General features: G+C 39.7%; 1 protein-coding gene across 1 annotated transcript in view; it reads left to right on the top strand.

Annotated features, from left to right (window-relative positions):
* The window catches only part of nrxn2b (neurexin 2b), a 654,120-nt gene that overhangs the window by 259,642 nt on the left and 372,049 nt on the right, over positions 1-22,429 (top strand). The window contains exon 6 of the mRNA XM_039609711.1: positions 20,420-20,721. Coding sequence (XP_039465645.1) covers positions 20,420-20,721 — 302 coding nt within the window. The remainder of the gene's footprint in view (positions 1-20,419; positions 20,722-22,429) is intronic.

Raw genomic sequence — 22,429 nt, 5'->3', positions numbered from 1 at the left:
TTTCATGAATATTTATAAAGACAGTCATAACACTTTGCTGAAAACCACATCATTCTGCCAAAGTGTTAGAAGTACAGGTATTTAAATTGATCACCGCTCATTATTTTTCTCTGAGCAGCACTAAATAATAGTGACTAGAAAGCACACTTGTATCCTTTTCTTCCTCACCACTGCTTCTTTTAAGCGTCCCTCCATGTGATCCTTTACATTTTGGCTTCTGTCAGTTTCCCACTTTCCATCACATTATTGCATCTCCAAAAATGTTTCCTTGGTGGTTTATTCAACTTTCATTGGTTGTCATTGTTTTGTTTTGTTTTTATCTCCATTGTGTTTTGTGTGCTTTTGCAGCACCTTTCCACTTTCCCACTTGCATGTCTTTTCTTAAGATGCACTACATTTGACTACTCAGGGCCACCATAGAAGCAGTAAAAAATGAATAACTCCAAAAAATCTATGTATTTGCACAAATACAAACTTCCGTGCTTATGTGCTTATTTTTACTTTGAGTACAGTCTGTCACTTGCATATTTGTAGATCTTCTTCTCAGTTCTGAGGTAGATAGATGTCACAGGTAGATCCGTGGCTTAGCTGATGACCTGAAGTTAAATCTCAATTTGTCTTCTAAAAAATCTGCCTACCATAATGGAAAACAACATTTCTTAGTAAAAGATGGCAGATAATCTTGTAAAAGATGTTCTACATCTTTGTTCATGAGGATCCAGGCTGTCTTCTTAAACAAAGTCAGAAAAGAATGAAATTTCACTAATGAGCATTATTCATACTTTTGTTGTACTCTAGGGCATATTTTCAGAGTGGGCTTGCTTTCTGTTAAATAAGCATATGATTAAATGCCCTGGTCTTAAACTTTGGAATACTCTTCCTACATTTTAGTGATATTGGAGAAGAGTGTACTGAATGCAGTCTACTTAAACTCCAATGCCAAGATGACACTGAATTTTGCACATAGTATTTACATATATGTATATATGTGTGTGTAATTATAAAGGAAAGACAGTGCAGAGATTGATGACTAAAACCTCCCTCAGTCATTTCCAGTTCCTGAAGCTTCCCTTCGAGGCAACCATGTCAGGTCCACTGAGCATCAAATGTTTGTTTAGCAGTTATGAATGACATTTACAGTATATATTATCCTGATACAGGAAGGAAGACAATAAATTTGTCATTAAACAAGATCTAAAATATGTGCTAATAAATGTTTAGCTACGGAAAATGTGTTACCACATGTTCTCATATGTTGGCTTCTCTTCTTTGGCTTCCTAATAAATACAGAAACAAGTTTAAAATCCTTCTCAGACTGTTGTGCTACTTGTGGTTCCTAGGATATTTAAAAGTAGAATGGCAGGCAGAACCTTCAGCTTTCATTAGTTATTCATTTCTGTCCCTCTGCAACAGTGTGTCTGTTGTCCTGTCTTTCTCCCGCTCACCCACATCCTGTCATGGCAGATGGCTGCCCCTCCCTGCTTCTGCCAGAGGTTTCTTCCTGTTAAAAGGGAGTTTTTCCTTCACTCTATCACCAAGTGCTTGCTCAAAGAACTGATTGATGTTGTCTGTACTATTATAGGGTCATTACCTTACAATATAAAGCACCTTGAGGCAACTGTTGTTGTGATGTTGTGCTATATAAATAAAACTGAATTGAATTGAAAATGACTTTGAAAAAAAGAAAAATACTACACAAAAAAGTCTTTTTAAAACATCACGCATGCACACACACATAGAGATACACACACACACACACACACACACACACACACACACACACACTAGTTTCCTAAGAAATGCTGTGTATTCCAAATGATTTCTAGCTTTTTCCACAAACTCCAGTCATGACATTTTAACGTATAAATCTTTAAAAAATGTTTTGTCAAAATATCTAACTTGTTGCTCTTGAATGTTATGTCAGATGTTTTCCTCAATGAAACTCTAGTTTCTGCGATGTTGCAGATTAAATTATGGGTTGATGACTCCCATTGACCTGCAGTGAAAGCAAAGGAACACATTAGCAACAGCAATTACTCCCCTAGTAAAAAAAAAAATGTAGGAACAAATGAACCCACTGGGTGCTGATGGATTTAGTTTCTCTCCGCCTTGCAGGAACTTTCAGGTCTCTCAAATGAGATCCTTTTCCCCGAAATGCCAAAAGTATTTTTTTCTAACCCTGCAATCATGTATGGACATCTTTCTGTAATCTTTTCCACAGTTGCTAGCTACAGTGCAGTGTATGTTTCTGTGATCTCTGGCATGAAATTTCAGTTCAAAGGTTCCCCCCATGCTTTTAATTTTAACAGTTGCACATCTGAGTTTTGTTTTTCCTGTCAAAAAAGAAATACGGTTCCTCCCACTACCTTGCAGTCATTGTCGAGCTGTTGCAGGAGCCTCTACACAAACAGTTGGCGTTGTATCTAACCAGCTTTTTTTTCTGAAGTCAGAGCTCATGGGCTGTTGTTTTTGATCTGGCTGATGAAACAGGTTTGTTTCTACAGAGGACTTTTTTTTCCTACACCAGTCTTCTGAAACTTATGATTCCCTGCAGGGACAACAGAGTAGCTGCAGGACAAAACATGACAGAGCCTCACCAACAGAACACGAGAAAAACATATTTTATTAGATTTGGTAAGGTAATTTACGTTTCCGAGCATGTCTCTCTATGACAGTATCTAAGTGTTTTACATGAGACAACACAATCAACCATTGTGCAGTTTATAACATTCTTTTGTTACTAGGGTAGTATGTGCCATAGTTATTATCAAAGAAACAAACAAATAGCAACACTGTAGAGTTTTCATTAAAGAGCAAACTAGCTAGTGTTTGTACCCGTAAATATTAGTTTGTTTACACTTCCCTCCTGAAATAGCTGTTCTCTCCTCCCTCTAACAAACCGATTTTCACCCCCCCACCAACTTCTTTTCCACTCTGTCTCTTTTTTGTACTGTGACTTCCTTTGCAATTACCCAAGCTGACAATTCATTTTGTTGTATATACAGGGCTAAGTGATCAGGTGCTGAATTCATTTACTCATTTGCCTCTTGTTATCTTATCTGGAGAATGAATGAAGTTGGCCCTTTTAGTATTGTCAGATGTGACAGTACGATCACGTAGGAAAGAATAAGGAGCAAAGAAATAGGAAGATGGAGGAGGAAACGAAGAGAAACAAATACAAAATTGTCAGAGAAATAGAATGAATAAACTTTGTTTTCTGGCTTAGAGGAAGGGAGATGTGGGAAGAGACAAGCTGTAATGGGGGGAATGTGTGAGATATGCAAGAAGAGAAGGGGGAGACATGTGGGAGGGAATGCAGAAAGAGATGTATACCAAGAAGGATGATCATTTTGATGATGATGATGATGCATCTCCAGCACAGTTATAATAAAGAGAGAGATAACATGAGGGGAAGAAGGAAGAGAGGAAATGTCCATGCAATTACTGCTGCTGCCAGAAAGAGGCTAATCGAATGGCACTTGGCACAGCAGGCCTCTGTTCCACGCAGCTGGTGGAAGAAGGAGAGAATGGGCTCTGACAGAGGGGAGAAAAGATGGAACAGAGAGAGTGAAGGTTGCAGAGATGTAGGAGATGTAAAAAGAACTGTCTTTGAGGGATTTAAAACATGAGGAATTAGACGCACTGTGTAGGAACGAGGGAAAGAACACAAAATCAGAGGTTTCAAATGTGAATACACACAGATGGAGGAAAGAGGGACTGAAAGATTTTGGCATGGGAAGCAAATGGAGGGAAATTTAATGTGCCAGAGAGGGGGAGTGGGTGAAGGTGGTGGTGGGAAGCAGGAGATGTCATGTGGGATGATGCATATAGTTATCATTAGCATTTACACTCATAAATGTTAAGTTATTGATCAAGTAATCGGGTGTGATTGAAGTGCAGACTTTCAAAGGGTTCAACTCAAGAACTGCAGTAATTCTTTAGGAATTATGAGGAGTTTTAACATAGTCCACCAGTTTTAGAGGTTCTAAAGTATTTGGATAATTTTTAAAATTAAGAATGGCTGTTAATATTTGGATAAAAATCCTTTTTAATCAATGACAGCCTGAAGTCTAGAACCCACTGACCTCCCCAAAGGTTGTTTCCTGCCATGAGATGTTCTGCAGGCTCTTACTGCAGCCACCTACAGTTGCTGCTTGTTTGTGGGTCTCTCTTTGTTTTTTGTCTTCCGTAACTTAAAAGCATGCTCTGTTGAGCTTAGATCAGGTGGGTGACTTTGCCATTGAATTCTCTGAATTAAGAAACTATTGTGTTGTCACAGTATGTGCTTTTTAAACACTGAACGGTTAGTTTTGCAGCATTTGGCTGAATTTGAGTGGAGCGTAAAGCACTGCATGCTCCAGAATTCAACCTCCTGCTTCTATCAGCTGTTGCATCGTCAATAAACACTAAAGGCTCAGTTCCACTGGCAGCCATTCATGCCCATGCCATAACATTGCCTCCTCCATGTTTGACACATGATGTGGTATCCATCAGATCATAAGCTGTTTCTTTCTTTCTCTATAATTTTCTCTTCCTCCAAAATAAAGTTAAACTTGTAACCCAGTTTTTGTCTTTTGAAGAATAAAGATGTTTGCTGTGCAGTCGCTGCACCCAGAAATAGAATAGTTCAAAGAAATCATTAAAAACCAAAAATTACAGTAACTTTCATGATGAGCAGATATAAACTTCTGATCACAACTCTATATCATCCTTTCAGTACAGACAGACTACGTAAAAAAAACTTGTGGCAGTATTTGTATTTAGACAGGGATTATGTCTCTCCAAAAAAGCCATTAGTGATTCCTTACTTCTAACCTTTAATTGCAAAGGTGCACCATGAAATGGGTGTGCTTCAATCACAGAGCAGAGTTTAATAGAATGAAGTGAAAGCTTAGGCGATCAAAGCCGAAAGAGAATCTTTGCTGGCACTCAGTAGCAACAAGGTGGCCAGTCAATGCTAATTTCAATAACTCTTTAATTATTGGTGTCACAGCTCCTTTGGATCATTTTCTGCTGTGTGCAAGCGAGGTAGAGAAGAGACAGCTGGAGGGAGCCAGTGAGGGAGGGCTTCTCAACACTAAAATACTAATGAAATATGAATGACTGGAGACACAGGTATGGTGCTGGAGAAGAGACAAAGGGAGTGAGAAAACAGCGATAAAGACATCACTTCTGTAATATTGATGCTGAGAGTTTGGTTGTAACGGGAACTTTTTATGGCAGTTAGGAAAGGGAGATGGAAGGTTAAGATCTTCCTCACTTAACCATGAAGTTCTCTCTGTGTGTATCTCATCACAACTCCCATCTATTTTCCTGTTGTTATTTCCTACCTGTCTGAGATTATATAACATAACATTCTTTCCTTGATTTCTCTGTTGCATTTGTTTAAACTCAAGAACAGTGTAAACTTGGGATTCTTGACACGGCACATTACTATTCATTTATACTGCATACATTATAATCAAAGATGGTTAAATAATTAGGAGGCAGGAGGCTCATCAACCGCAATAGACTTTTATTGCTGCCTTGAGTACAGCTGGCATCAGGGTTTGGAGAGATCCCTGAGAAAAGCGAAGCCTCAAACAAGCTGTTTTCATTTCATTCGGAATGTGCATTGTGTGTTATTTCTAAGGTAAGACCACAGCTAAACAAGGAGAACTGAAGTTGAGGGAAATTGGCCATGTTTTACCCCATGCATACACTTCTCAGACAAAACTTGTTCCCGATTTTGCTGCTAAGCAGCTTGTTGGGGCAGTTGCTTTTGTGGCAGTTTTGAGTATCATTCCAGTGACTTTAGTTTCTGATGTCACACTCAGACAAACTTCAACTCTTCTACCAGTCATGCTTTTTGTGCTCTGGACATCTTTCTGCAAGCTGAAGGGCCACTCGAAGCAGAACCTGAAGCAAGTGGTGAGCTGTTGCTGCTATGATATGGGTCACTGAGGCTGCAGAGCAGAACAAGGAATATCACTGTCAGTCCAAGACAGTGGAGACAGTTTCTCATTCATCCATGAGTAAGAAACAGTTTGGAGAGGCAGCGCTATTGTGGTTCGATTATTCACAAAAATGTATATATAGTAGGCTTGTCACAATACTAGGATTTCAAACTTGATACCAGTACCCAGGAAAATACTTGATATTCGATATCGTTTTCAATACTACAGGGAAGATTTTGACCCCATCAGGTAACGGCGAAGTCTTATCTCAAAAAAGCTGCCTTGTTCATTTTCAACAAATTTTCTCAGTTCTCAGTTAGATTACATTAGATGCATTATTATTATTATAAAACAAAGCACTCAGTGTAAAAGATTGAACTGGTCACTGCTTTCATATTGAAACTGAACTTAGAAAGTATTGTAATGATAGAAAAGTTTATAATAATTTCTCTCATTCACCGTGAGTCCGTTGCTCTTTACATCTTCTGCTCACTTCAACTACGGCTCCATGTGTCTGTACTCCAGTCTGCCATGCCTCAATATCCCATCCATGATCCACTAACGACTAGCTAACTACGGTCCACTAGCCGCTATGTTGACGATAACATGTGGCTAACGTAACACCCTGACCCCCAGCACCGCAGCATTGTCAGATTTTGAGTTTTACTGTGTTTTTGGGACTCTTTGCATTTTTTTTTTAGTTGTGTTTGCTTTTGGGTCCACACCACAACCTCCACATAGTGGCAAACGTGCGTCAGCCAGGCTACATTTATGGTAACTGTTTAATACTTCAGGGTTGTTAAAATGGGAGCTTAACAGGCCTCTGAAATTTCTCCTAAAGTGTTGTTCAGTGTTAGAAACAGTAACTACGTCAGCTCTTTCGGAGGAAAGGAGCTTTGCGTCTGGCTGTCTGCAGCAGTACTGTGCAAAATTGCTTTTCAGCTAGAGGAAGCAAAAACAACACTATTGACAACTAAATATCTTAATTTGATACTGAGTTAAGTAGATATTATTATTTGAGTATCTTTTCATGCCAACCCAAATATGTAGTGGGCCTATTATTTATTTATTCATTTTTTTGTGCTTCCTTTCACAGTCATGCAAAGCCATGCCCTCACATGCTTGCCTTTGCCCTTCCTCACTACCACCACAATGTCATTATGTGAAAATACTGTGTAACATGTAACTTCTCTCATCAACTTAGAAACAACTGAACAATCCAAAACCAAATCTCTGTGGTAACAGAGTTAACTTTACACAATTTAACCACACATATTTCTGAACTGTAAATGAGCCACTGAACTGGCCAAAGAAAGTGAAATAGCATGCTTTAATTACAGGTTCCTAAAACTTTCTTCTAACAAGATAATTATAATTTGTTATTATTCCTCTTGGCTTGGCTGCAAGTGCGTTATTTTTGCAACCTGTTGCAGAAAATAATGCCGTTATAATATGTGCCCAAAAAACACATTTGTTCATCTACATACAGTAAAGTCTGATAGTTAATAACTTACTTAAACAATCTACACTGTTATGGAATGTAACTGTAGTAAATGTATCCAGATAATGTATTTGTCTTATTTTAAATTTAACATATTTCACAGTACTGGACTTTCACTGTCTCTGACCCGTGAAAAATAGCTGCAGAGGTCACAGTAAGGCCCGTGGTGTCAAACATACCTTTTTAGTTCTTGTTACCTAACGGAGTCTCAGAGAGCACTTCAGATGTCTCCTGCATTAAAGGTTGTGACACTGACACAGGAGTCACAGCGTAGTCATGTCTCATACATCTGACAAGGCTGTGATGAGGCTGCCGTCATATTAAAGAGGAACACAGAACGTGCTGCATAGCTGTCAGCGCAAAGCAAACTTGGGCAAAAGGAGGGCTTCTGTTTGCGGATTATATGCTACAAAAGAAACTCAGCGATCACTCTAAATATCCACAGGGCTGCGGAAATACACACACACACAGCACAGAACACACATCATAAAACACCCACACACTCACGCTCAGTGACTGCCCACATCACTGTGCCAAGGAAGTGTTTGTGTGGTTTCACTGAAGCAGCAATACTCTTCTGAGCGTATAGATAGTGAGGGAGAGACAGGGGATGAGTGGGACAGATATGGCCCGATGTCTAATTAACTCACTGCCTTCAGAGAAAGTGTGTGTCCTTAAATCCAAGGCAAATGATGACCACTGGGGGCAACAAAGGGAGGGGGAGAGGCATTCAGACACGGCGGTGCAGTTACTGTATGCAGAAACAGAGTTTTGTGACATACAGTAAAAAGTAGCACTATGATGGGCATTAGCCACAACATTAAAACCACAGATGAAATATTGTATCAAAACATGATGCAACTGTAGTTTTTCCTTAAAAACTGGAGCAACTTGGGGACTGAACATGGGGACCGATCAAGAACTGATGAGTTCTGAACTAATATTATCTGTGATGTCACATCCTGTCACATGTTACCTTTTTTTGGGGGGGGGGAGATGAAGGCAAGCACTGACTGCTTTTATGATTTTAAAAAAAAAAACTGTGACAGATTAAAAACAAACACACCAAGACAGAGAAGACAGACAGGAAGCAATGCAGAAGCATGGACAGAGGGAGGCAGTGAATTAGAGTCTTTAATTAGACCAGACATAGAGTGCTCTCTCTGTGTGTGACACAAGCTAGGCCTGAAGGGAGAAGCATAAAGGGAAAGTCACTTTCAAGCTCCACTAATATAATGGGGCCCTCTTGGGACTGAGCAGGGGGTAGATTTTTTTTCTTTCTCATTTCTGTGTTTGCAAGTGTGTGTTCATCTTGAAGTCTCTCTGTTGCCAACCTGTTTCAAGGTTGGCTCAAACAGCTGAAGTCATCAGTGTAGACCGTGAGGTTAATGTGTGGCTTTTTTTTTCTTTTTTTTTTGCCATTATCATCCTCAGCAGCAGTACAGCCACACACAAATAGAGCCTATTGCTTAGTCTGGTGTCATATCAGTCTTGTGTGGCTAAACAGGCTGTTCAGTGAGTTGTGAAATTGAAATGCAGCCTTGGTTATTAGACAAACAGCCTATCACCCATACTGCTAGTTCACTGTCAATATCCACTGTAGCGTCAACTAACAACACAACTCATTTGTTGATTAAGAAGAGCCGTGCATGTTGTGTATGCCTATATGTGCATGAGCGCTGATGCACATTTATGGGCTTGAGCGTAGGTTTACATTTGGGAGGGTATGACTGCATTGAGGTGCCTTTGGTGTATACATCACTGAGACTACTTTAGTGCCACGTATTAATCCTCAGCAGCACTACAAATGAAAACATGACTTCTGGTTAAATATTCAATTTGGATCTATTAACCCAGTGGCAGAGATAGATAAACATGTACATGAGCGTATACATACTCTGTGTGTATACTTATAGAACAGTGCTAGAGGGTTAAAAGACTGCTTTACTTATGGAAACTGAGCAATTATTTATTCTTCTGCAACGCCATATTTCATACAGATTCAAGCTCTATTGCAAAAACCTTGGGTGAATAGTCATTCTACTCAGTGGAAAATGTTTTCATTTCTTTGTTTAAGTTTAGGCTGATGGGCTGTGCACTGGCTCTGTTGGTCAAACTAAATGAGGTTTTTCTTCTGTTCAGTAAAGATGACAAGTGGAAAAAGAGAAAAAAAATCGAAGGGAAAAAGAATTGACTAGTTTATAGTGTCTGAATTTGATCATGTTTATTTTTATATAGAGATGCATTCAGCCAGTGTGGCAGGATGAGGTCATCTACCTGAAATGAAGCGGGGGAGCAACCAAGGGCAGAGTGATAATCATGAGGATTGGGAGAAATCCCATTGGGCTGGTAACATTTCAGAGTGATTACTCTGGTCTAACAATCTGGAGCCTTGCTGCAGGCTAAGCCGGACGGGTTCTGAGCTTTCAGAGGTAGTATTCACATACAAATAAACACACTCAGAGCCTAAACCAAATTAACAGTGACTGTGTTTGTAGTCTCTTAATTAATGAGGTTAAGGTTGACCTTCTCTGGTTTACTGATTTCTTAACTGGCATATAAATGAGAAACCTTGTCTCAGTTGTTTCGATAGAGTATCAGAGAAACCTGACTATCCTGGATGGTCCTCCGTTCTGTCTCTCAGCTTCTTGTTGTATATATATATGTATATATATATATATATATATATATATATATATATATATATATATATATATATATATATATATATATATATATATATATATATATATATATATATATATATATATATATATATATATATATATATATATATATATATATGTATGTATGTATGTATGTATGTATGTGTGTGTGTGTGTGTGTGTGCTTGCTACTCCCTAAAATACCTAACTCCGTTTTTAGTGCTTGACCCAAAATGACTAAAGGAGAGCCTTAAGTCAACAAGATCTAGAGGAAGACACACTGACAAGGTTTCTCCAGGTGAACCTCTGGAAGGATTACTAACAACTGCCTGCAGCTGAAATTGCCTCTGAATTGCTAACGCTTTCTCATCCACTCCGCTTTCTGTGACGCATGACAGATGCCTGTTGGCTTCAGCTCTCTGTCACTTACCCACTGGCTACTATGCAGGTCTCCTGAGGCACATGAGTCTGCTGCTGCCTAGGGCTTTCTCAGCCCTCCAAAACCACACACTATTAGGCATTAGTAAGATATCATTTTCGACTTAATTCATCAATTATAGGCATTACTCCTCCTTAGCATATAAGCTCATATATAACATGCTTAATGACAAAACTATTTCTTTACAAAGCATTACATCAAGTACAAACAAGCTATTTAAGAGCTGTTAATAGTTCACGGTATCATTTAGAGTCTAAGTCAGTGATTAACAACGTGTTTAGATGCACATTTATATGTGAATAGATTTTCCAGCTGATGCACACTTTTTTGTAGTGTTCACACCTGTTTGTTTCTGATGAAAATGAAAAACTTTATCACTTTAGCTAGCTACCTATATGATGTTGGGCTAAATTCTGCAGCTATAACAGCTTCAACTCTTCTGGGAAATAACAGAAGCCGTCCCCAAACTGTTCCCACTAAGTTGGGAGCATGAAATTGTCCAAAATTTCTTGGTATGCTGTCCAGTTCTGACGTGACTTGCACCACTGTATCCCACACTTTCCATTGTGCTTTGTGATGAGTGGCCGTGGAAACCCATTCCATGTTCTTGAGCTAATCTGAAGGTCACGTGAAGTTTTGAAGTGCATAGGGACTGACTCCACTTTGTGGAGTTGCTGTTGTTTCCAGTCATTTCCACTGTATTATACTATTTTTTAATATGATACTTATATTTTATTTGTATTATGTCCTTAATGTTAAGTATTTTGGTCAGCACTTGCTGTTTTTGCCTTGGCTATCACTAACACTTGGCTGTGGAATATTTACAATTGCGGAAATGTCGCTGGACTTACATTTCAGTATTCTGTAAACATTAAGTGAGGTATGTTTGCATCGTGCATGCATGTCTTCCTAATGCTTTATAGTGTGTAGTTCCATCAAGTTCAAAGTCTGCACTTCACTCGCATCTTGATTGTTTGGTTTAAGATCCACCATTACAAATTATTTAAATACAAAATGTGCTACTGTCCTCAACCTTTACAGTGACCAATGATTTTGTTTTTATAGAGCAAGCTTGTTTGGTTCTAATTTCATGTTACATTTTCTTTTTTCTGAAAGCTGAAATTAAGCTACAAGTTGCCATCTTTGTTTTCAAAGATCCAAGGTCTTCTAGTGTGTTTTCTTCTCATTATAAATTTAATTGTCTTTCCAAAAAAAAAAACATTTTTTACTTCCATCATAGCATGACAGAAACAATAATGGGCAGGACAGGTTTGTTAGATGACTTTAACATTTGTTGGAATTGTTTGTCAGGTAGACAATGCCAGTCCCTACTTTTCCTTGTTTCACAGCAGTCTGTGTTTGTCTGCAAAAAGCCACGTCTTCCCGCTCCTCTGGGTAGTTACACCATTTTTTGATACAGGGATCATGAGGTCAAGCGCCTTTAGCAACAAGTTTCGCTCATTAAAACTGTTTCTCAGCTGACTGAATGCATTATGCTTCAACATGCTGACATTACTTATTGCCTCTCTCAACACTGGCATTTACTGTAATTTGACCCTAAAGTAAGGCTGTTTCTTTGTGTGTCTTTTCTCCCCTAAGCTGTCATTCTTACCCTTTGCAACTTCGCCCTCTTCATTTATTATTTTCCAGCGTGAACAAAGGTTCAAAGCAGATCCTTATAAGTAGACAAAATAAGCCAGAATTGCACTGCAGCAAAAGTACTGTCACTTTACGAAAATTAAATAAATACCACGATATAAAGATGCGTACTGAAATAAATGTCTATAGTAATTTTACAAAGAAACACTAGCAGAGCGCTGCAGCGCACTTTCCCTTTAATATAACGTTGGGCACACGTATCCTAAACTCTTTCACTCCCTCTGCTGCTGGTGATGGCATTAACATATTAAGTAAAGCAATTAACAGTGAATAATTTTTCAGGCAATTTGCCAAGGATTCTCATACAATTAAAAGAGCCCACATAAAACAACACCAGGCACCATTCCAAATGAACACCGCATTGTTTTTCATTTATTCTCTCCTTTATCGACAGTAATTTGTGATATAATATGCCACAGTGCAGTTCATTAAAGTTGATGTATGTTTCTCTTTAGGCATTCAGTTTATATGTTAATAAAACAGAGAGAGACTTGAGTTATGTTGTACTTGTTGACCTGTCTTTTAATATGCAGTCCAGTACCTGAGTTTAGCCAGTGTTCACTGGAGCCATTGGAAGAAGAAAAATATAAAAAATACATTTAAAATAATAAGAAAAAGTATGCGTTGGACATTCACATGGCTGGTTACGTGTTTACTGTGGCAAAAGAATGTGGTCAGTGGCGAATGGTGAGTCATCTTTCTCCACTGGGAAAAGTGTACAGCTAATTTAACTTGGAAATAAGTCATATGTACGATGGCACTGAGGTGCAAAACACAACAAAACACAACAAAACACACCAAAACCGAAAACATTTCGTTTTACATTTCAATTGTTTTTGAATGCACAGACACCAAGTCTCAGTCATCCAAATCATTCTCTGTTTCTTTTGTACTATTTTCAGCATATATTTCACAAGATGTGCGGTTAGTGCAACATGACAATGAGGGGGCTGAGACAGCTCAAGTTGAGTGTATTTTCTGGCTCCAGCTAATAGGGCTTATTATGCACTTAGCCAGTCTTGCAGGCCCCTTAGCCATCTCCCTGTTGGCTAAGGGCCCTGCCATTCAGGACCACACAGGCCTGTTGTTAGTGTCAGTTTACTTGACATTTTCTTTCTGTCTACTTTGAGCCCAGAGACTGAGCAGCTTTCCACTGTGATAATGGTCACCTGCCACATACCCACAGTGAGAAAATGAATATGCAGAAAGAAGAAAAAAGTGCAAATCAGAAGAAGTGTAGGGGCGTCTTGAGCTTGCTGCCACTGTGTCTGATGTTGTAGTTACAAAATAGGTTGTTTCCAAGGTGACAGACAATTAAAGTCAGCCATTTTACCCCCATTACTTTAATCTTCAATTAGCATCAAGACAAATAGAGGGCAGGCAGAATTGTCTCATGGAAAGGTTCAATAAAAACTTGCAGCAGTGACAGTGACAGTACTTAACAGACAATTCTGACCCAACGCACAGAAGCAGTCTAGAAGTGAAGGTGAGAGTTAGTATGCAAATAATTCTTTATTGTATTCTTACAACAGTCCTTTAGTGCCCTTCAAATGCCACCAAAGTAATGACATAAAGAAATTAAATTTAAACCTTGCCTGCTCAAAATGTGACCTGAAGCTTTATTCAAATAAAAAAAAAATCCAGTGCAGTGTTTTTATGCCAATGTGTGCTGACGAGGTGCTAAATCATGGGCTGAATAAATGAATGAATATCTTGTAGAGAAAACAAAACAAAAAATAAACCAAGACAAAAGGAGTAACATCATGATCATGAAAGTAAATTTGAAAGTACAGAACATAACAAAGATACGCCATGTAAATGACTGCATTTGGGGAATACGCTTTCTATCAGCTGGCCAGTCTTATTTTCAGATATATTGTCTATAACTTCTCTGGAGGAATTCTTACCACGGCCGATGATTTAAAGACTAGATAAATACATGCTATCTCTAAGTCCTGTAGCTCTTTATCCACCTGCGTTATCTCCACCAATTTTGTGGCACTATCACTGACAGCTGGATAAATATTTTGTGTTTGTAGAGCTCAAGAGGTAAACACAAAAGCTAAGAATAACTTAAATGCCTTTTTGTTCTCTTTTATTACCTCAGTCTGCACAATTCAATAGTGACACTCGTGGGTTTTTTAGCAGCATCCATCTGAGCAAAAGGAACACTGTGAATGACATAATAGCACATTCACTATGGCTCAACGAGCATCTTGCGGGGAGAGAAGGACCAAACAAAGAGCCTTGGCCTGCAGCCAACAGGCTGCAAAGACACCAAATTATAGTCCCTTCATTACAGGATTGCAATCAGCTCATGGATCGATACATACAGTAATCACTATCTGTGCAGACAAAGTAGAGTGAAAAGGATTGGTGGAGGGAACAATGTCTCAGTATTTCAGCCTCAGCAAGAGACTGGAGAGATCCATAACTGCATTCACAAATTGGCAATTTGGCTTACTAACCACAGGCTATATCACGACTACATATAAGAGGCTTCTAGCACAGGGCTCATTGTTAAATGCTACAATTTAAGGAAGAAAGTGTTGTGCATTTCATTATCAAGTGTGCAAAAACAAGAGAATCTGCAAATACATGCCCATATCTAACCAAAAATGCACACATTTCTGTTGACATGCTGCTATTTTCGTTATCCCATGAGGCACAACAAAGTGCCAGTACATGGCTGGTTTTAGAAACGTGCTTTTAAACAGTCAGAGTAATTCATTAGCTTTGGTCTGAGCTTAGAACGCTGATAGTTTCATTTAAGGACAGCTGTTCAAATGAAAGCGTGAGGAAGACAAAGGAAACCTAAAGTAGGGATCACAGAGATTTGAGCAATCAATCCTCTTGTACCCTGGACCTGACCTTCTGACCCTGGAACTCACCCCTCTTTTCAAAATCAGCATAACCCTGGCTTCTCTTGCCATTGTACTCTATCTTTTAGCTCTCTAAAATTCCCATTTTAATTCATGGAATACTTGTTATGAGTATAAGCGTGATGATGTGTAGGCACTGGTTCTTTATCGCTGCCTTGGGAATTCGTGTGCTCATATGTCTGTTTGCTTATGAGGTGCAGATTTCATGAGCATTTGAGCATAAGCAAGTTCTTTAAAACTGGCCAAATGTTTAATAACCAAACAAACGTTTTCTTCAGCACTTCACAGGCCTTGTCTGCCTTACAGCTAGCTTAGGAGACTAGCCGCTGTCTGTGGACCCAGCAGGCCTATTGGATTCATGAAGCAGCATCAAAGCTTTCATATGCCCCTTACATTTCCCACTGCTCTCTCTCATCTTGCTGCCGAATCGTTTCTCCAAAGCTGTCGGATACTCTCTCTGCAGGGTGGATGGCACTCATCGAAAACTAATAGAGGGTGACTTCATATGCACATGGCGTGTACGTCTGTGCAAGAGCAGTGAGGTAATGTGATGTGACGAGCAGATTTGCCAGCGTGTGGTCATCGAGATTTTGAATGGTTTTGCATGCACACATGCGCAGGCGTTTTTTTTGTCTCGTCTTATTCCGTTCTCTCTTTGCTAATTCCCCTAAAACTACGTAATCACTTCCGATATGTAATCCAATCGGCCAAAAAAGCAGTATGTTAGGGTTCATTATGCGTTGACTAATGCTCCACACAAGTTTGGATGGAGCTAGTCATGCAGCTCATCTTATTAAACCTGCTCTCTCTCTCAGTCTGAGCTGAATCCAATTTAAAAACACATGCTGCTCTGTGCTTTTATTACTGTAATACCCAGCAATGGTTAGCTTAAAACGGCGCTTTCGGGTCCAGCACTGACAAACGCAGATTGTATTTGCGTATGACATTTTATCACAATTTAGGATACCCTGTTTTTCCAGCATGGACAAATTTTTGAAACACATTGGTATGACAGGCGGGCATATTCATTTAATCATACCCCGATGCTTATAAAGTAGCACTCAAGTGGCACAGTAGTTGTACTGTTAAGACTGCATGTGTGGTACTGAATGTCGGTGTCTGGGTTGAAGTGTGCGATAGGCTAAGACAATGCCATTGATTCCTCTCTGGCTGGGATTCCATTGTCTTCCTGTTTCCCTCTTCACCCTTCAGGTCACATAAATAAAGCGCACACCCTCAAAGAACACTGAAGGCCACATATCGCAGTAAACAAACTGCTTGACACAGTGTCTGCTGCAAAGTGCTTAGCTACTGCTGCGTTGATGGTGGTTTGATTGTGACAGAGGTGGTAAGTGGAAGTTGAGGTTAGCGTATCCATTTTTCTGCAAGGTGTAAAGTTATGTGGGAAAAAAGTAATTTTTTAATGTGTTTTAATACTATTTTTAATACTATTTTCAGGAGGGCTTGGGGAAAAAGAGGTGGTATGATACATTTAAAAACTGGAAGGGTTCTGCACTTCTGAACATGATATTTTTATCAAGTCTGAGTTTGAATTTCCTTTGCACATCTTTTTTACTAGGATCATTTAATGTTTGAAACCACCGAGCTTCCAGTGGTGCTTCTTTCCATTGGATAGCCAGTGGACATAACAACCTGAACACCAGGAAAGGCCACTGAAGTTGCATTTGTACATAAAGACAGATGATACACACCAGCTTGCCTCAATAAATCTGCTTATTCATTAAGCAATTGTTGGATGGATTGCTTTGCATAGTTGGAATGAGTGTATCACTTTGGCCCCTAAAAAAAATAGCACCAAAGGTCTATTTAACACATGTTATAAAATCAAATATCAGAGGAACTCAACATTTAATTGATAAAAAAAGGATGTTATTATGGGTGGATAAATTTCAAATGAGTCATTTCTGTAATGTAGTCAGGGCTTCTGTGAGGTTAATTGAGACCTTGACAGCACTTTAGTCTCTTCTGCATGCTTGTGCGTCTCCTCTTTCCTCTGGCTAGAGTCTACTCTTGGGCTTTACTGCAAAAGATTTGATCAGAGTGAAAAGCGTACACTTCAAGTGTGTATGTGTGCAAGAGTGCTACCATGGGAACAGGAGGATGAGATAGAGATGTAGATGTAAAATGAAAAACAGATGTATAGGAACAAGCTCATATTCACAGGAGCTGGAGTGGTCTCAGAGGAGAGTCATTCTTTATATTAGGTTTTGCGCCTAGATTGAAGCGATCGTGTCACTCCTGGGAACCGGGAGGAGAGCTTTTCCAGTGCTCCACAGTGTGTAGGAAGATCACCCAGAGTATACAAAGGATACTGGAAATGACTTAAGCTGGCTAACATGAGAAGGATCAGTAGATCCCTGATAGCACTGCAGTATGTTACTGACTTGCTAATGATGCTGTTTTATTTCTTTTTTGCTCCTACTTCTGGCTCCAAAGTCTTGTCCAAAAATCATATGACTGTGTTAACCTTTACATAATTTGTTGAAGGGCATTGTTGGCATCATGACCAAACTGTCTGGTGTTACAGTGAAAATCCACCCACCCATTTGTCCTCTCCTGTCACTCTCCAGCCTTATCTCCTCCTCTCAGCCTTCTGTTCATTAAACAGACATAAACAAAAGAAAGTTTTTTTTGTCGTTTGTCTCTGCATTGCATGGAGCTCAGTCTCACTGAGCTCATGGAACCACGGACAAGCTGTTTGTTGCTTACCGTTAACAGCCCATAGTACGGGAGGTGGTCCAACTTAGTACATAATTGAAAATGGTTGCTGTGGTCCATTTGCTACGCTTTTGTTCCTCCTACATCAGCAACACAGGCACCGCTAGGATGCTGCTCTTGGGGGATTTGCTTTTGTGTGTCATTTGTCCCCTCCATCTCTTTCTCTCCACTCTTGATGCCTTTTTTTATGACAATTCACACTTCAGTTGAGATTGCTCTAAATTTCGATTTCAGCCAAAATGCTCTTTTAAGTAGCTGTCTCTGTCTGGATGCTATTTGTCCCTCACTTCCTCTTTTTTTTTTTTGTCACCCCTGAAATGTTTTCTTTTATGTGAGTGCATCCACCCATATTATGTGGCTGTGTTTGTCTCAAAGCGAGCGCTATCATCTTCTTTAATGTTCCCGAAGTATAGCTGTTAGTATGTCACTTAACACGACACTCTTTCCCCCTCTCCAAAGATTTTCTTTCCTTTGCTCGTGTCATCCATGCATCACTTGTTCTCCATCCGCATGATGTAATGCACTTTTTTCTTTATGTGTGCTGCCTGACACGGAAAAATCTTTGGTGATATAGGGCACTTGAGCATCAAATGGACATGCTATTATTCCCCGCCCCACCCCTCCACCACACGCTTTTCCTCTCTCACCTGCTCATGTGATTTGGCCTTTCAATCTGTCTACCAATGGGCTGGCCACCCCTTCTGGCCAGCCCATCCCCTCTCCTCAGGGAAATGCACCAAGGTCTTGAAGTGATTCTTTTTTTCTTTTTTCGTGTGTAATGGAACTTCAGGATAAACTAGATTTGATGATCCACCCATACAGGGTCCTCTTGGCAGTTTGACTTTGCCCTCTCCCCCTCCCTAAACCTCATTACTCAAGGCTGATTCTTCAGACCGGCCTCCTCGGGGAAACAGAAGTGTAGAAGGGCAAATGAACATAGGAAGTAGAGTGTCACTTCAGATCACAGCTCATGTCAGGAAACCAGTTGATATGTGTAAGTGCAGAGCGAGCAAGAGTTCTTTTAAACTTGAGCTCTTGCTGTTGTCGGTGATGTTGTCTGTTTATACTCTTTTCTTTCTTTTGCTAAGCAGCTGAATTGCTATTATTCCCAAATTAAAATGACACAGAGTTGATCCAGCCAGGAAATGAGGTTATTGCTCTTTACAAGGGTAATGAGATTTGGGGCGACAGGAAATGGTTCAATTAAAATATTAGATAGGAATTGTAAAAGGAGTAAATAAGTAGATTGCGAGTCAGAAGAAACAGTACGGCGAGCCAGATGTTACTATTTCTCCTGCTCAGTGAATCCAGCGTCCACGTCATGACTCAAGCGACGGAGGTGTCACTGTTCTCTGTGTTCTTGCTGCGTTTTTTCTGTTGTGACAGCTGCAAGTGTTTGTTCATTTCTTGACAGATGCACACAGTGTCCTCCCTGGCTGCTGTTAGGCTGCTGTTTGACATATGTCCATTGTACAAACTGTCTGTTTTGACTGGTAGTGTGTGAATAAAGCTCAATGTAGTGGAAGGAGGCCATGTGCTACAGACAGACTGGCAGGCGTTAGCAAAGTTGTCAACACCTTTTTTCCCCCCTTCCTTCTCTCCTTGGCTTTAAAAAAAAAATGTTCTTCAGTTTCACTTTGTCTAGTCTCTGCTTTCATGTTTCTCTGTTTTGCTGTAATTCAAACACATCTTTGTATCTAATTCTAACCCAGATGTTTGCTTTGCTCTGATGAAAGGAATTCTATTTTACACAAGATACTGTCGTGCCGCTGTGTTGTAGTGCAGATGCATCGGTTTGCACTGACGTTACTTGTTTGTGGGATTCAATATGAGCAAAGTACAACAAATATTGTTTTTGATCTGCAAAGCTTCCATGTTTAAAACATTTGTTGAGCGTATAAGAGTGACAGCAACTATCAGTGTTCTACTAAATTCAGTAACCTTATCTAATCAGTTGCATCTCCAAATGGCCTATATGGCCTCACAATGCTTTTAACCCTCTGGAGTAAATGGACACACCAGTGCATCCAAATCACATCACCGTGTCAAGATGACCAGCAGCAAGCCGCAGCCTCGCCGAGTCTCCATTTCAACTTGTGTTGAATAAGCTGACTTCAAATGATGTACCAATCTTTAATCGTAACTGTGCAATTCTGTAGATTTTTGATGTATATAAGTCCTACACCAAAAAAATATAAAATAAAAATGAAGCCAACAACATAACCATGCTGATGTTGTCTTTGTACTGGACATATCTCACATGACACAGAAGCTTTTTAGATATTCTATGATGTGAAATTGGCACTGTTAATATGAAAAAAATGTTGTGTTTAGTGTTATATTTTAGATCATTTTAATAGATATTTAGGATATTCATTTGTTCATTTTTCACTTGTAGTTTGATAAAAGCACCATCTTTTAAGTGAACCCTCTGATGTCTGTTTTTTTCCCACATAAAAAGTAAACTAATAATAGAATGACTGATCTTTGAATACACACATATTGTTAATTTCAAAAGTTTAACTCCTGAACAGAAATGTCCTTTTACTTACAGACCTACCTCTCTTCCCCCCTTATCCCCACTTTATTTATTCCAGGCAAGGAAGAGTCAGTAGCCACCTTCAAGGGCAACGAGTTCTTCTGCTACGACCTGTCCATGACACCCATCCAGAGCAGCACCGACGAGATCACGCTTTCCTTCCGAACACTGCAGCGCAACGGGCTCATGCTGCACACTGGCAAGTCGGCTGACTATGTGAATCTTTCCTTGAAGAGCGGCGCGGTTTGGCTAGTCATCAACCTGGGCTCGGGGGCCTTTGAGGCTCTGGTGGAGCCTGTCAACGGCAAGTTCAATGACAACGCCTGGCATGATGTGCGCGTCACCCGCAACCTGCGCCAGGTAAACACTGTCTGCATCATCCGGGGCCGCAGCAGTCAGGATTGTGCAACTGTTTGCCACTTTGAATCTTTGAATCATTGTTTTTTCTCTCAGCATATGGAGAATACGTTGAGTCGTTGTCTTACTTTTCTCCTCTCTTACTTGTTTTTTTCCTCTCTGTCATAACAGAAGTTTCTTTTTTTTGCAGGGTCAAGTTGAGCAGGAGGACCTTTTCTATTTATTTTAATGCTTTTTGTTTCAAAGATGAACCAGATGACATGTCACCTTCATGCCCATGTCATGCAAAGGCAAAAGATACGAAAACCGTGATAGATAACATTATAGTTAGCATACATGAAATCAAAGAAATCCAAAGATTTATGCAATGTTCTTATTAATGAACCAGGAGGAGAAATGCTCTGCTTAGTATGTATGCACATAATTTACTGAGGTACACAAATGGAATACACCATAATTTATCAAAGGTGACAATGCTCTTAAGACCTTTCTGAACAAATTACCTAACACATCTTTGCAAACCTTTAATGGTAGCTAATGGAAAACAAAAGAGCACAGGGTTCTGTGTAATCTGTGTGACATATTGTGTGTCTGTGTATGCTAGCTTCCTCCATCCTCACAGAAAACACAAAGGACATGCATCTACAGTGAACTCTCTGAATACTGGACCCTCAGGATGCAGCAAGTCATCAATTGGCAGGTGCAGATACCGGCAGCAAGATACAATCAATTTCACTTACACCTGCCATGCTTACTTCTTCACATTTTTGGGAGGAATTGTAATTGGAATAAATGGCTTGTCAGAACTAATAATGGGCATTGTAAGCAGTCTGGAATGCAAAAAAGCCTAGCCTGAATGCATTAACACAAAGATGGTGCATCAGCTTCTTTATGTTTGTCTCCAAGAATATCTGTGAAAAGCAGCCAGTAGTATCAAGCCACTTCCAGACAGTGGAGAACTTCTTGTTGTACAAAAAGCACGACAGCAAAGTGATTCTTAATGTGGACTAAGTGCTGTTAAATTATAGGGAATTTTTTTTATGCTAACCACACTGCGATTTGAGTCATATTGCAGTAATATTCTTAGACATTTCAGTGCGGTTAGTCCGACATTTGTAAAGCTTTTATTAGCATATACTGTACTTGCCTTAGGATAAAGGCAAAGGATCACACACTCAGAAACACACAGTCTCCATTTAGACACCCCGGCTCAGAAATGCACACATGCACAGACCTATGTGTAATCAGCAGAGCGAGACTAATGTAATGAGTTTGGAAAGCCAACACAAGTTTAAAAATTTACAGCATGAGCCAGTCCACCTACCACCTACTGCACCATAATGATCATTAGGTAAATATGACATATGCCATGCACATACGCATGTGCTACACTGACAGCATTATTGTATGTCTGGAGGTTTGTATGCCTAGCTGATCAGAGGTTTACATCCACTCATTATGGGCGTGAATGACATGATCATTTTTGGCTTTTAATGATTTCTTTGAGCTGGTCTTTTCCCCATGTGGAATGCATACATTTTTAATTCCTTTTTTCTAATCCACACAGGATCAAAAGTATAAATACAGGCTCATAAGCATGATGGGTGTATGGTAACCTCTGATCACAACTGTATACACTGTCTACTCCTGTCCATGACGCCCATCCAGAGCAGCACTGCAGCGCAATGGGCTCAAGCTGTGCAGTGGCAAG

The sequence above is a fragment of the Oreochromis aureus genome, linkage group 3, assembly GCF_013358895.1.
Source record: "Oreochromis aureus strain Israel breed Guangdong linkage group 3, ZZ_aureus, whole genome shotgun sequence".
Lineage (NCBI taxonomy): Eukaryota > Metazoa > Chordata > Actinopteri > Cichliformes > Cichlidae > Oreochromis > Oreochromis aureus.
Note: the sequence above shows the minus strand (reverse complement) of the source record. Positions and strands in the feature narration are given on the sequence as shown.